This window comes from Parus major, chromosome 2, assembly GCF_001522545.3.
Source record: "Parus major isolate Abel chromosome 2, Parus_major1.1, whole genome shotgun sequence".
NCBI lineage: Eukaryota > Metazoa > Chordata > Aves > Passeriformes > Paridae > Parus > Parus major.
The window spans coordinates 134,855,751-134,870,055 of NC_031769.1; the positions used below are offsets into that span (position 1 = coordinate 134,855,751).

The 14,305-nt window shown below is 32.1% G+C and overlaps 1 protein-coding gene across 3 annotated transcripts in view; it reads right to left on the reverse strand.

The window, feature by feature from the left end:
• Positions 1-14,305, reverse strand: part of CSMD3 (CUB and Sushi multiple domains 3) — a 569,626-nt gene that overhangs the window by 54,049 nt on the left and 501,272 nt on the right. For all 3 annotated transcript variants that reach the window (XM_015619103.1, XM_015619106.1, XM_015619105.1), the window contains 3 exons: positions 13,917-14,102; positions 12,419-12,613; positions 10,493-10,666 (listed from right to left, as the gene is read on the reverse strand). In XM_015619103.1, the coding sequence (XP_015474589.1) occupies positions 10,493-10,666; positions 12,419-12,613; positions 13,917-14,102 (555 nt within the window). The remainder of the gene's footprint in view (positions 1-10,492; positions 10,667-12,418; positions 12,614-13,916; positions 14,103-14,305) is intronic.

Consider the following 14,305-nt stretch of genomic DNA (forward strand, 5'->3'; position numbering starts at 1 on the left):
AAAAGAAGAGTAAGACAAGCAAAAAAAGAAAACTAGCAGCGTTTCATCTTGTACTTTTTCGAACATAAAATAAAATAAAAAATTACCAGCCACCCAACTCCTCTGCTCTCCTTTTCAATTCTAATTTTCCTCAAATAGCCCCACAAACAAATCTCTAAAGCATGGGATTGCCAATAAGGAAAGACATAGAACCAATATGGTTTGGACTGTTTTTTCCTTTGAAATTTTAAATGCTTCTAATACCCTGATATATTTTTTCTGCATTTTTCCTCATTCATTTGGGGCTAGAAGTTTCTTGGGAAAAAAAAAAAAAATTAGACTTTTACATTTTCTTACAATTTGAGCTTCATATTGTATTTCATTGTATGAATCATGATAAAACAATAAGAATTTACAGTATAGGTAGTATATGAACCCCCACATATATTAGATTGATAACTGCAATTTGACTTCCATGTAGTTAGCAGGAGTCCAAATCTGGTACTGTTCAAGGCTATATTATCCCTGGTTTGTTCCTTCCCTGTTTCCCTCCATCTTATGTAAAAAACAGGCATACATTAAATTATGTTTTCTAGGATAGGATGGTATAACACATTTGAAAATTTTTTGTCTATTTCTTGATCTTCCAAAAAATTCATAATCCATTCAGCATGTAGAAGACTTTTTTGAACATGCTCCAAAGGAATTAATTTCCCTATCCTATCATATTTCTGACTATAAACAGGACTAACCAGATGAGGAATAAAAATTGAGCTTTAAAGATTAGTTTCTATCAAAAGTGCAACCAGACAATCTGCAGTGATTCAGATCATGCTCAAGGAAATATTTTTCTAGTTGCATTTAATTAAAATATATGGCTTGGTTCTTAATTAAAAATTTAGTGTTGCTTTATGGCAGAGTGGAAGCAGAACACTTCACCAGAAAGGTCAATCTTTGTTTCCTGAGCAGAGAGAATAAAACTGAAGCAATTCAACATGTGAGGTAGCCAAGATCACAGTGCTGTTTCTGCAATTGTGCATGGACATTACAAAACCAATAAAACTTCAACAGGTGAAAATTCCTTACAAATCATCTGTCTTACACTAATCTCCTACTCTTGCTCTAGAAAAATTAAAGTAATTTAAAAATCCCATCCTCTTACCATACTTCCATTGTCATAAACCTCTCAGAACCTAGTTTTGACTTATTTCTACTTTTGAATTTATTTTTTTTCTTTCTTCTTTTCTTTTAACTTTCTTCAACATCTGCTATATACAAGGAGAGGGGTAGCAGATGTTACTTGCTGAAATTCAGCAAAGTATTCAACATCATTCCTCACATTCCCTTTTCCTGCACAAAAGGGCAAGATACAGATTGGGCAGGTGGTCTTCAAGATGGGTAGGGTTAACAGGCTGCACTAAAAGGGGGATGATCAGTGGTTTTCACTCAGGGTGGAGGCCTATCACAACAGGATTCCCTAAGGATCAGTAATGACATTGAAAATCTTAAATTATCTGGAAGATGGGATTGAAAGCAGCCTCACCGAGTTTGCTGATGACACCAGACAGCTGGTGAGGCAGATATATGAGAAGGAAGAGACATCTTACAGAGGGACTGGGACAGGCTGGAGGAACAGGTGAGAAAGAACTGTATGAGGTTAACAAAAACACCTGCAAGGTTCTGCCCCACGGATGACAGAACCAAAGAGCCCAGAACAGGCCATGATCTGTGTGGCTGGGGAGCAGTGTCACTGAAAGGCACTGGGGGGTCTTGGTGGACAAGAAGCTGACCGTGAGTCAGCAGTGTGTGGCTGCAGCAGTGAAAGCAAAATGGATCCTGGGCTGCATCTGCAGAAACATTATTAGCAGTGGTAGAGATGTGATCATCCACTCAATGCTTGCCAAGCTACACATGAAAGATGCAGAAAGATTCAGACAGACTACAAAGACAGGTCATGAAAATAATCAAAGGACTTTCCTCCTATGAGGAAAAGCTGAAGGCATTAGTTCCTATTAGTTCCTGTAGAAAAGGCTCAGGCTGAGTTCCAGTACTTGGAGGGTGGCTACAAAAATAATGGAGGCTCTCTCTTCACATGGAGTCACATGGAGAGGACAAAGGGCACTGGGTGCAGGCTGCACTGGGAAATGTTTTATCATGACGTAAGAAAGAATTCTTTTAACAGTAAGAACGATTTATTCAGGGATGTGATGGGAATCTACATCACCAGATGTATTCAAAATGTGAATAAACAGGTTTCCAGATAATCCCATCTCATCTCCCTTTGCCATGTAATGTTGGATCAGATGATTTTTCCAATTATTTTCCAACTTGGGCTGTTCTACGATTCTGTTACTTCAAATCTCTTTGTCTTGATTTTTTCCTCCCACTCTGTAAAACAGTTATATCTTTGGAGCACTAACTATATTCCATGACCAATTGTGAAATTCCCACTTCTAGTAATGAAAGGTATTTTTAAAACAGTAGAGAATATGTCTATCCCTATGTAAGATTTCTAAACTGAAAAGTAAAACTGAATTTATGAAGAGTATTATAAAGCTGTATTATAAAACCATAGTTCTGTCACAGCAAGTCTAAGTCAATCGGTGACAGTGTTAAGGAAGTAAATATAATTTAAAAACAGGATATACCAGACTTGTTACACATTTTTAATTTGAAATTTAAAAAGAGATTAAAAAAACAAAAAGAAAATCAAAACAAAACATAAAACAACACAAACAAAACACTTGGGGATGTGCAGGATTTTTTGACAGTTTTTACTTTGCTTTCCAAAGGAAGTTTAGTGTGACTAAAAGATACCAAAAAAACATTAAAACCAAACCAAACAAAAAAAAAAACCCAACAAAACAAACAAACAAACAAACAAAAACACCTCCAAAGCCAAAACAATCCAACACCCCAAAATGATGGTTTCAGAATTATTTATTTTCAAATAAAATAATTGAGAACTGTCATGTAGGTGCATGTGGTGAGCAGTTCACTATGTTCGCTATGAAAAGTGTATGTAGTTCCTGTTAAGAGAACAGTGGAGAACTTTAATGGAATTTCCACTGATTCATGCAGATGAGTAAATTCCTTAAGATCTATAAAAGTCTCTAATATTTTCCAGAACTTTTATTCTTTGCTTTATTTTCCCACTATGTTTTACACATCCATAGAGATGTTCTCTGCCACAGGAAATAAAGACCTCAACTTATAGCAGTTGTTATAGAAGTAATGCTATCATTACTTTTCCAATACTAAGAGGGAAAAAAAAAAAAGCATAGAGGAAGAAAAAACAACAATGAGAAAACAACACCTGTCAAACCAACAAAAACTTCTATCACTATTAACATCTGTATTTGGAAGAGCAATTATTACCTAATTTCTCTTCAATTCTATTCTGGGTTTGTTGCATTTCTTTTAAAAGTAAGGTGTTTATTTATTTTTCTCATGAATTTTAGTAAATTCTTACCTTTAACATTTTTTTTATTAAGCTATCAAAGAAAATAATTCCAAGATGTTCATTATAGATTAGGGATATTCTAATATTTATTGCTGTATATTCTGGTATTTGGTAATTGTTTCTCAGGACTTTCATTTAAACTCTTATTATAAGGGCTCTGTAACAAATATATTCTAATATATCCTAAAATCCTTCACACTAACTTAGGATTCTAGACTACTTTAGGCTAAGCTATTTGAGACTGTTTTCATGGCATCTTTGTCCATTGTCAATATCCCTATTTTTGTTCTGTACTTTAAGATCAGTTGTAGTTCCATTTTTTTATTACATGGATGTAAAAGACTTTTGTAGCAGTTCTATGCATCCAGATGAGACCCATGGGTCTTAATGTAACCTGTAACTTGTAACACTGAATCAAAAGATACCACTTCTGCAAAGACAAGTGAAAATTAGAAAAAAAGGTATTAAAAGAGACTAAATGTGAAGGTTTTACTGAATAGCAGATTTGAGAGGAGAAATAAGAACTGTAACATTCTCAATTTCCAGTCTAGCAAAACTTGAGAAGAATAATTGCATGAAGTATTATTCAAAAACAAAATTAGTCAAAGACTGAGAATGAAGGATATTAATAACCTGTGAGCACCAAATAAATTACCTAATTTGACATGAAATCCTGCTCTAGCAATGAAGAATGAGCATAATAACTTAGTGTCAGAACCTTTGAAACCATAGCTGTAAATGAGATTTCTTTTCTGCAGGTTGTTCTATGAGATGAAAAGAACAGGAATAAATGAATACAGAATCTTTACATTAAATAGCAAAAAAAAATACCTATGCTTATTTTAGTTGTCAGTAGTGTCAAACATGAGCACAGTAGTGAAAAAAATCTACATACCAATGTATTATTGAAAACAGAGATTTATGTTATTTATTATTCAACAAAGTTAATTAACCTGTCAAGATGACCTCAGCTGAAAAGGGAAGAATTATTTCCTGGAATATTTTTTTTTTCTTTACAGGGCTTGCATTTCATAAAAAGATATAAGAAGGCACAACCCTGGACAAAACAGGACTTGGGGCATTTCTCTTCCTATTTTCAGAAGAGCCTCATCTTGACAGTTGTTCAAGCTGTACTAAAACTGTTCAGGATGAATGGTAAAGTTATTTTAAATCTTTTTTAATCCATGGTCCACAGAGGGAAGTTCTCTGATGAATTCCTTGAAACAGCTGAATAATTCTTGAAAGATGAAACATCATATACCTAATTTGAAAGTCTAGTTATTATTATACAGCAGTACTGAAGAACAAAGAGAAGCACATGGCTGACTCCAGATATATTAATTCAGTAACACTGGAGATACAGGATCACCCCTTAATTGAAATACCAAAAGTTTAAAAAATATATTTAAAAACAGTGAAGATGAAGAAGTTAGTTGCATATATATTTTTCAAGAAGTTTCAAGTATGAAAATAGTGGCAGAGACGTTACAATTCAGAGGTTACATGACACAGAAACCTTTCAGTGACTGATAGCTGATTGAGAAAATATAAAAAATACCACTGATAGATTAATGCACCAAACATTCTTTGCTTACATGGTTAGTTTACATGATTGCTTTGCCCCATATGGTATGTCTGCTATTTTTTTAACACCATTGACAGCATTGTTCTCTACACAGCTGATGGATAACTGGTTTTTCCTTTACGAGTAACAAGCTGCTAATAGTGACTCATTAGCATTTAAAACCAGTATTTTTGTACGAAAAAAGAGTTGAGTAAAACTGGGATAAATATTCCCCAGCTAACACATCAAAGGTTGTGTTCACATTAGAATTTTGGTTCAGATCTTCCTTCAAACTCATAAATGTGCTGAGGGTTTTACTATCAACAAATTAGCTTCCTTTCAGAGGAAGCACATTGAGAAGCTCAACTAGGTGCACAAAATGTGTTCCATTTCCTTTTGGAGAAAATGTTGTCAAAATTATTGACAGATCTTTTTGACAACTTAGAACTATATAAGTAATGATGGCATTTAGCCCAGAGGACTAGACCAGATATAGTCCAAGCAAAATTCTCTGAACCATATGTAATGCAAATTTAGATAAATCATAATCAATTATTTGTTTCATGATCTGCTCAGTATGAGGGATTATTTTTTAATTCAGACAAAGACACAGTATGTGATGAGTGGCCTTTCTCTTAGTAGAAGAGATGAAAGGTATTCCTGATATTATTGCTTGGGAAGCGCAAATGTTGACATTTAATGTACACACTAACCTAAACACCTCTTTTCTTCTGTCCATTGGCCTTTACTGAAAGCTTCTCTGGTAATAGTCATGTATGGGATCTACACTTCCTTATGCCTTATTAATCAAATAAACTTCATCCTTCACTTCTGCATTCTGATTCATAGGGACACTATATAAAGTTCTCCAAATGAACTGAACTAACATCATTTAATCATGTCACAATTAACAACAACATATGAAATCTTACAGACCTTTAAAAATTAAATCATATTTCATTGTTTATCTTTCTTTGAGATTTAACACTTATATGCAGAAGAAAACTATTTTTCCAGAAGTTTCTGGATCTATCCTGTATGAAATAACAGCAATGACTTTTGGTAAATAAGGGAGAGAATATCAACAGATCTGTTTAATCGGGATGTTTAGGATGTTAGGATGTTTCAGGATGCATAAGGAATTAATAAAGAAGAAGGAATTAAGAAATAAGTGTTAGGTGTTATACAGCTGAGATGAAGAGGATAGAGTCACAAGTTCAAAAAATGTGAAAACCTAGAGTTCGTTCAACAATCAACAAAAAAAAGAAATGTGTGCATAAGATACCTTTCCTCTGAGTTTAAGTATTGGTTGAAAATCTTATTTTTTGCCATCTTTTCATATATTTTTCATTGATGAGATGTCTAAACAACTTTTAAAATTACTATCAGTCATGTACCTAGCACAAGTGAAGAAGCTCTGTTAGATACCCCTCAAAAAGGAGCATGGAACTTTGTACAGTAAGGTCCTAGAAAGAAATCAGAATTCTTTGTAATAATCTAAGAAAAGAGCTGTTCCTTTACATATAAAAAGAACTGTATCTAACAGAAATTCAATTCAAAGCATGCAATATTTTTCTTTGTTAATTTTAGTTTGTTAAGTGTTTTTGACTAAGCTGTCTAAAATGTTAACCAAAATAGTACACAAAACATTTTAAAAGGCAAAAAATACCCTCAAGAAATCCTTTAGGGAAGAAAAGAAGAAAAATTAGTCCTGATCCTGAAATCCTGGTGTGCAAAAGTAATGTTCTGATAGTGCTTCTCCTTTGAACTAATGAAAAAATTTTAAAATAGTGCTAATGAGAAAAGGGAAAAAAAAAATCAGTGTTAGAGAAATCTTAGAAAATGTTTTTCACCTTTCATATACTAGTTAATTCTAAAGTTTATCTGAAAGTACTGTGGAGTTATTAAAGTAGACCTGCTTTACTTCTACTCTAGGAAATGCCCAGTTTACTAAATATCAGATTATAGGCATTAAAATGAATACACTAAAAAAATAAAAAAAAAAGAAAATTAAAGTATGACAATGTAAGCTTTTATGATCAGTATTATTCCTGACATTAAATTAAAGCAAACAAAATTAATGTGATAATTAAAGGACATAATGCAAAATATAAAACTGTAAATATGCAATCTAAAATTAGTATAAATATAAAAAGTTTTCATGTAAACAGACAACAGAATAAGCAATTTCTTGTTGACTATTTAAGTATTTTTCCAAGAGGAAAATGTATAACAAAATAAGGGATTTTTAAGTCTCCTTTTATAAGTAGGATTATCAGTAAAAATCTATTCCATGTTTCTGAATGTTTCTCAGGATTTATTACATAGTATTTCAGTGTTACCAGTACAGAAAAAGATCAAGCATAATAAATTGTGAGAGACAGTTTGTAACCTAGGAGACACAACTGTCATGATTTTAGTCCTTGCTTGTTATTTTATTCTAAAAGACTAAAGTGATTTTTTCACAACAAAATGTCCTGAAATATTTCGGTTTTTAAACTTTGACAACAGAATTACTTCAGAAGCTCTATTATGTTTTGTTAAATTTGTTTTTGCAATTTGAACATTGTTTCTTCTGATCAGCTATTGAGACTAAGGACCAAGGAGTGAATTTCCTACTATTATAATAATGTAATTACTCATGAAGTACTACATTGTCATTTAGGTATTATTTAAAGAAAAAAAAAAGTGAGATTGAGAAAGGAAGGCAGTTAAGTGTTTTAGTTTTTGGCACAGGTTCATTATCCTTCTTTTAGTAAAAGAGAATGAGAAAAGAAAGAAAAAAAGAGATATGAAACCTATCATCATATCCTCACACTATTACGACTGTCATCAAAATCATGCACTACTGTTCACAATGTCATGCAATAACATAACTTGGATTTTAGTCAATATTTTTGGTGATTTAAAGCTTACCTCAGTTCTAATTCTCATCTGTATCTGGTAAGATTCACCACAAATTAGATTAAAGTTCTACTGCAGATACTTAGATTCTTATTTATTCCACCTTTAAATTTTTAAAATTACACATACCTGGAATTAAAATCAGGCTATCTAACACAACAATTAAATGTAATTATTTCAGTAGCACTTTTGAAAAGAAGTAATTGTATTTTTAAACAAAATACTTGAAATACTATACTAAGTGTACTCCTATGAGCATCTTCAAAAGTTAAAACAGAAATACATTGGTAAACACTTCAGTTCAAAAACAGCTACATTTTTCAGAAAGTAGAAGTGGAAAGGCTCTATGATAAATGATAAAAAATTTTTACAACTAAGAGCACAAAAACATCAGAATCAGATAGTGAAATTTACTGATAAGTTGCACAAAAATTCATTTCTTGAACAGTTAAAATACCAACTGTAGGTCTTCCTGCTGTGTTCGATCTCCTTTCTCCCACATTCTAGTGCTTCTTTAATGTCCTCCTTCCTTCCCTTTCTGATAACAACCTTCTTAAGAATATTTCTTATTTCTGATTTTCCATTAGCTGAGCTCATCCCTCTATCTTAAGTCTCAAATTACTTATGGAAGAAAGAAGAATTGAACTGAGTTATTCTGGGACATCAGGGAGCTCATTCCTGCACAGTGAGGTAACACACTATGCAGCCTTGCTCCAAGAGAAATTATGGCAGCCATTACTCTCTCCCTTTTATAAATTTGCTCTGTCATTAGCTTTTCTTTCTTCTTTTTTCAGCAAGGTATACATTTTTTGATTGCTATATATGATGTATATTCTAATTTTTCTGAGCAATACTTGTTTTCATGCCGTCTTCAACAATTTGCCATAATAAATCTTTAAAGATATGTATTATAAGATTTCCGTAGTGCTATTAGTCTGATATAAAAGGTGTATTTTAGATTACTGTTTTTCTCCTCTAGTTATATAATTGTTTTCTTAACTGTTTATTATTACTGGACATTATGAACTGAATAATAATGAATCTCTTCTGAGAAGTAGGGGTCCTCTTTAAGTTACAAGTAAAGATTATGTAATCTGTTACTATTATTAAATTATATTACAATTTTTTTCTACAGGCAAATGTAGAAGAATTCAATTCATTCTGTGCTGATCTTCACTTGGCATGAAGTTATTTTGGCAAAATTCTTAAATGCAAGTCTTTTTTCAAGGTGCTATTCACAAATAGTATGCAATTTATCTTATTTATTTTTAGATTAATATTTCTCTGAAGGAAATTTTTACATTTTTCCAAACTCCAACAGCTGTAACTTCTGCAGAAAAATCAGTAAAAATAAAACCAAACAGACATGCAAACAAGAAAAAAGGCAGAACATTTTGATTATGCACACACTATGGTGCTTAAAAAATTTAGATTTAGAACATCTTGTAATTGCTGACAATTTAGAAGATGAAGAATATCAAACATGAAGATATTTTTTTTTCCTCCTCCTCTGTTAAATGGTTTTCATTGTCAAAGTGAAACATAAACAAAGCCTTTATCCCTCCCTGTTGTATGTCAGGGAAATTCCTGCTGCAGACTTGTAGCTTGATAAGGAACACTTTTGCTCATTCGTGAGTCATTCACTTAAGTAAACATTAGCAAATAATGCTGTTTTACTGAAGAAAAATTATTTGGTATAGAAAATAGTTTCAAGAGGAGAATGGCAATCTGTACAAAGATATATTGCAACAAACCCCTATATATAATGTATATACTAGTTCAGTTTTCTGAAAGTATCACTTTATGGATATTCTGTCATATATTCATGCCTCTACAAACAATAAGATAAATATGACATATATTTAATTCTAAATTAGAATACTAACATACTTCTGATTTCAACTGAAATTAAAATTTTGGTTAAATTTAGAGTTAAAACCCATGCCTCTACAGTAAATACAATAACCCAGCTCAAGATACACATGATAATGAATCAGAAAGAAGCCCTGAAATTGTTTCATGTGTTCATTTTATTCATCAATAATTCAGGCAGTGATGTCTGAGTATATTAAATAAGAGAAGATGCCTAACCTTGTACAAGCAAAAGGTATCAAATTCTGTAAAAAGTGTCTGGATAGTGGCTTTCTCTTATAAAAAAGGCTGCAGTGGTCCTGTCAAAGTTTCTGCAGACTTTTTCTTTTCCTCCTTCTGTATCTTTTCAAGAATAAAGCTTAATTCTATGAGCCAACCACTTCAGATCTACTATGCAGACATTTTACTGAGGATATATACTTGAGATGATACATATGGAATCAATCTATCTTGCTGTTTATGTATAGTTCTACTTTAAAGAAATATACAAAGATACAGTAACACAGATTTTGCAAGTTGTTAAGATATTAAAGTTTTTGAAAATATAAACATAGTTCTAATTTGATGAGGAAAACAATGCAGCCCAGTCACACACATGCAGAGCTCCCTTCAATGTATCAGCTACTAGGAAAAGAAAAGCAGATTATTTAGTTTACTTTTGTCTCTTAGAGAGAACAAAAATGGACAAGTCATGACAGTAGTATCCATACCTAAACATCTGGTCTCAATTCCTCTCCAGAGTCCAGATGACAGACATTCCCTCACTGCAGAGCCAACTAGCATGTATCCTGAGTCACAAGTAAATATAGCTGTAGATCCATATGTGATTTGAGTTCCAATTTTATTCCCATTTGGAGGTGTAGGAAGTTCTCCACAGGAAATAACTTGGGTAAACAAAAACAAAACATAAGTGCATAGCTGAGAATCACAAAAACACATACAATAATGCCTATCAAACAACAACACTTATCAACCTGTCAATCAGATAAATAAATATCACACCTTAAAGTATTTTTGAGAAATCTGTAGAAATCATAGATTAAACACCTGCAAACAAAAACTATGTCTTCCCCAGAAATTATTTAATTTATATAATTTATATTAATTTTAAGTATAAAATACTTAAGAGAGGGGGAAGAATAATTAAAATAATTTAAAAAGACACTCAGAACATTATTAAATGCTGTTTAATTACCTTGGTTTTATCAAATACTTTCTGCTTATTGAAACATCACAATTGCTATTAGATTTAGTTATGTTTCATTGGAAAGAGGCCATTTTGATCTTCTTCAAATTCTTTTGATTTTTGATCTATGATTCTATGACCAACAGGTCATAATGAAATGCTTACCCTAGCATTCACACATTACATTTTTATGAAGAGTTAATGATATTGATGGAAGTTTTTGCTATTTATTTACAATTGAAAACATCTTTTCAATCAAAATAATATTTTTCTTTGTCAATTTTCTTTTAATAATTAACAAAAACAATTCATTAGTAGTAAGTAAGAGGCTGAAATTAGGTAGCACACTTTATGCCTAGAAGACAATTAGTCATAATATTTCAAATGAAGCTTCTCAAAACATAGCTAAAAATAGTTTGTCTTTTAAAGCAAAAAGAGATACAGAAATGAATTTAGTATGTAGAATATATATACACAGAGATATAGATGCAGATATATACACAGTATTTTGAACACTAGCAAAGATGAAATATTGCAATTACCTTTAAAAATTCTCTGAATTATATGTTAGATTTCCAGTTATAAAGAACTAAAAATTAACGTTAGTTTCCAGTATAATGAATCTGTCTTTGAAATTGCAGTTTTAAAACCTCTTTTCTTTTTTATATATTGTCAAAAAATTATAAATTTATTTTTAGCCACAGTTATTGGACTTATCTACAGAATTTTTAGATATTTTTTGTATATATACATAAACATGCAGATACACACATTTTTGATAGAGGAACCAAAAGCACAGTTGTATCTCACTCTATCAGAGGGTACATCTGACACCATGTTCCATGAAGAGAAAGACTTTTGCAGCTTCAAAATGTAACCAGAACCCCACAGTTTTGAAAAAGAGATTCTAAATGTAAATTTATAAAGAAATGTGCCTTTCACAGCAGTAGGGGAGGGAAACACAATTATAGCTACATCTTTATTTGGTTAAAACATCTGATTGTTTATTTATTTATTTTTTTAAAATTAACTTTTGCAGGTAATCAGGATACCAGCTAACGGGATATGTGCAAATGCACACTACATGGTAATTAACTGAGAGATTATTTTATTTATTGTGTGCAGACAGGATACAAAGGTTTTGCATTTTTCAAGAATTTACAGTAATCTTGACCTAAAATAAACATAGAGGAAAGTATTCTCTTTGTACTTTTAGAAATTTAAGGACCTTTAAACTCCAGAGTTGCGCCTGCAGATATGACCTTGTCACCAAATCTAATGTATTATATTTGTAAATAACAACCTTTAGGATACCCAGGAATTCAAGCTAAGAAACACTTTTTCTAATTTACTGTTTTGAATATAAAATTAGTACATTTCTAATTCACCCAATAAAATATTTTTTCCTGAAATCTGTACAACAACAGACACAGGTACAACATGTACTCACTTTGGCAGTAAGGCCGCTCATTTCTCCAACTCCAGGTGCCATTAGCAAGACACTCGATAGATGCTGGTCCCAAACCATAATACCCAGGATCACAGCTGAAAACTACTTTTGTTTTATACTCATAGTGTGAACCATTCACTATCCTCCATCTTCCATGTTCCAGGGTAAAAGAATTGATGCTCGGACATGTAACAACTTCCAAAATAACAAAAAGACAGTTGGTGGCTAAGTACAGGCAAATTGGGAAAATCTGTACCATTAGTAACCAAAAAGTCCATTTTAAACACAGTAACATAATCTTTGAAAACTAAGGCTGTATTTGAAATTGCCTGTGGTTAGCTGGTATGAGTATTCTCATTTAATTGATAATCATCCAGAAAGGGAAGGGACTGTGTATGCAGAGTGATGCAGCTGGTATAGATAGGAGCTATACCATGGTTGGATTCACTAAAGGTGGAACCATCTGTGACATTTTACATCAGGCACCAGAATCTTTACTAAAATTTTAAGTACATTCAAATGGAGAAATTATTTTTTTACCCAAGTAAACTCTATGAGATATGAAAGACTTCTTTGAGAGGCTGCATATTGGTGACAGAAAAAATAACATCAATATCCAAGTTGTTTTTTCAACAGCTATGTATTTTTGTCCCATTTCTTAATTCTAAGTGCTTTTCCTCCAGAAATGGAACAAAAACATTCTACAACACTAATAGAATACAAAATAGTATAAGAAGCATAATGATTTTTCCTGCTGTTTTTCTTTATTTTCATTCATTCTTTAGAAAGAGGAAAATTTATGACAGAATGAAATTTTCAAGAACAAGAAGAAAAAAAGGAAAAAGGAGAAATTCTTGAAAAATAATCCAGTCTTAATTTGCTCTCATTTCCAAAATTCATTGGGTGAGATAATCCAAATCCTACTGTGCATGAGGCAGTGACATCCCTGTACCACTCTTACAATCACCTGGGTTTTCATATCCCATTTATAACTGCTGATACCCACTTCATTTTGGGAATTCAATACATTTTCTTTGCAGTGATGTTCCCCCAACTTTAGATGGTGTAGGACTATAGTGATGGGATGAATATAAATAGTAAGATGCAGTTTCAAGCAATTATCACAGGTTTTGCAATTTTGGATAGTAAAAAGGGTTTGTTAACAGTATATGAGTTGTGCAGCTCTCATTGAAGAGACGACTTTTGCGGAAAACCTCCGCAACCATTAACTTTGATTTAACAGTAAATTAATTATTAGTTTGATTGTCTTCTATAAGCTCTAGCATGTTTATTCTGTTTATGCTGTTAAGTTTCAGCATGTCTTAGTTACATATACTTCATAAATGTATTTCATAATAATTTAATACCAGCAATAATTCATGGATTAAAGCATCCTGAAGATGAAAGTTTAAGCCATGTGAAGATTTGTGCCCTGGATAAATAAACAAAATGTACAGACATGTTTTTACTCACTAGAGACCTTTTACATGTTACTCACCTACACAGCGAGGTGTTTTATTGTGATTGCTCCAGGTACCATCCGGCTGGCAGACTGCAGTAGTAAGCTCTTTGGCTGATAGCCTGTATCCATCATTGCAAAAATAAGTAACACGGGTGCCAACTAAGTAATCTGTGGTTAATATCCCACCATTTACTGGAGCTTTAGGAATTCCACAAGATATTGCTGAGTAGAGAGAAAGAGAAAGTTTTTTATATCTTCAATATAAGTCTCCACTGACCTCAGAGAACTTATGCATTGCAAAATCACTAGTCTTAAATTCATAAAAAATAATTTTTAACTCATTAATATGTGTTTTAAGCATACAAATAAATTCTCTTAAAATTTTAGGGAATTGAATTCAATGAAGCTTTTGCATTTTGATGGAG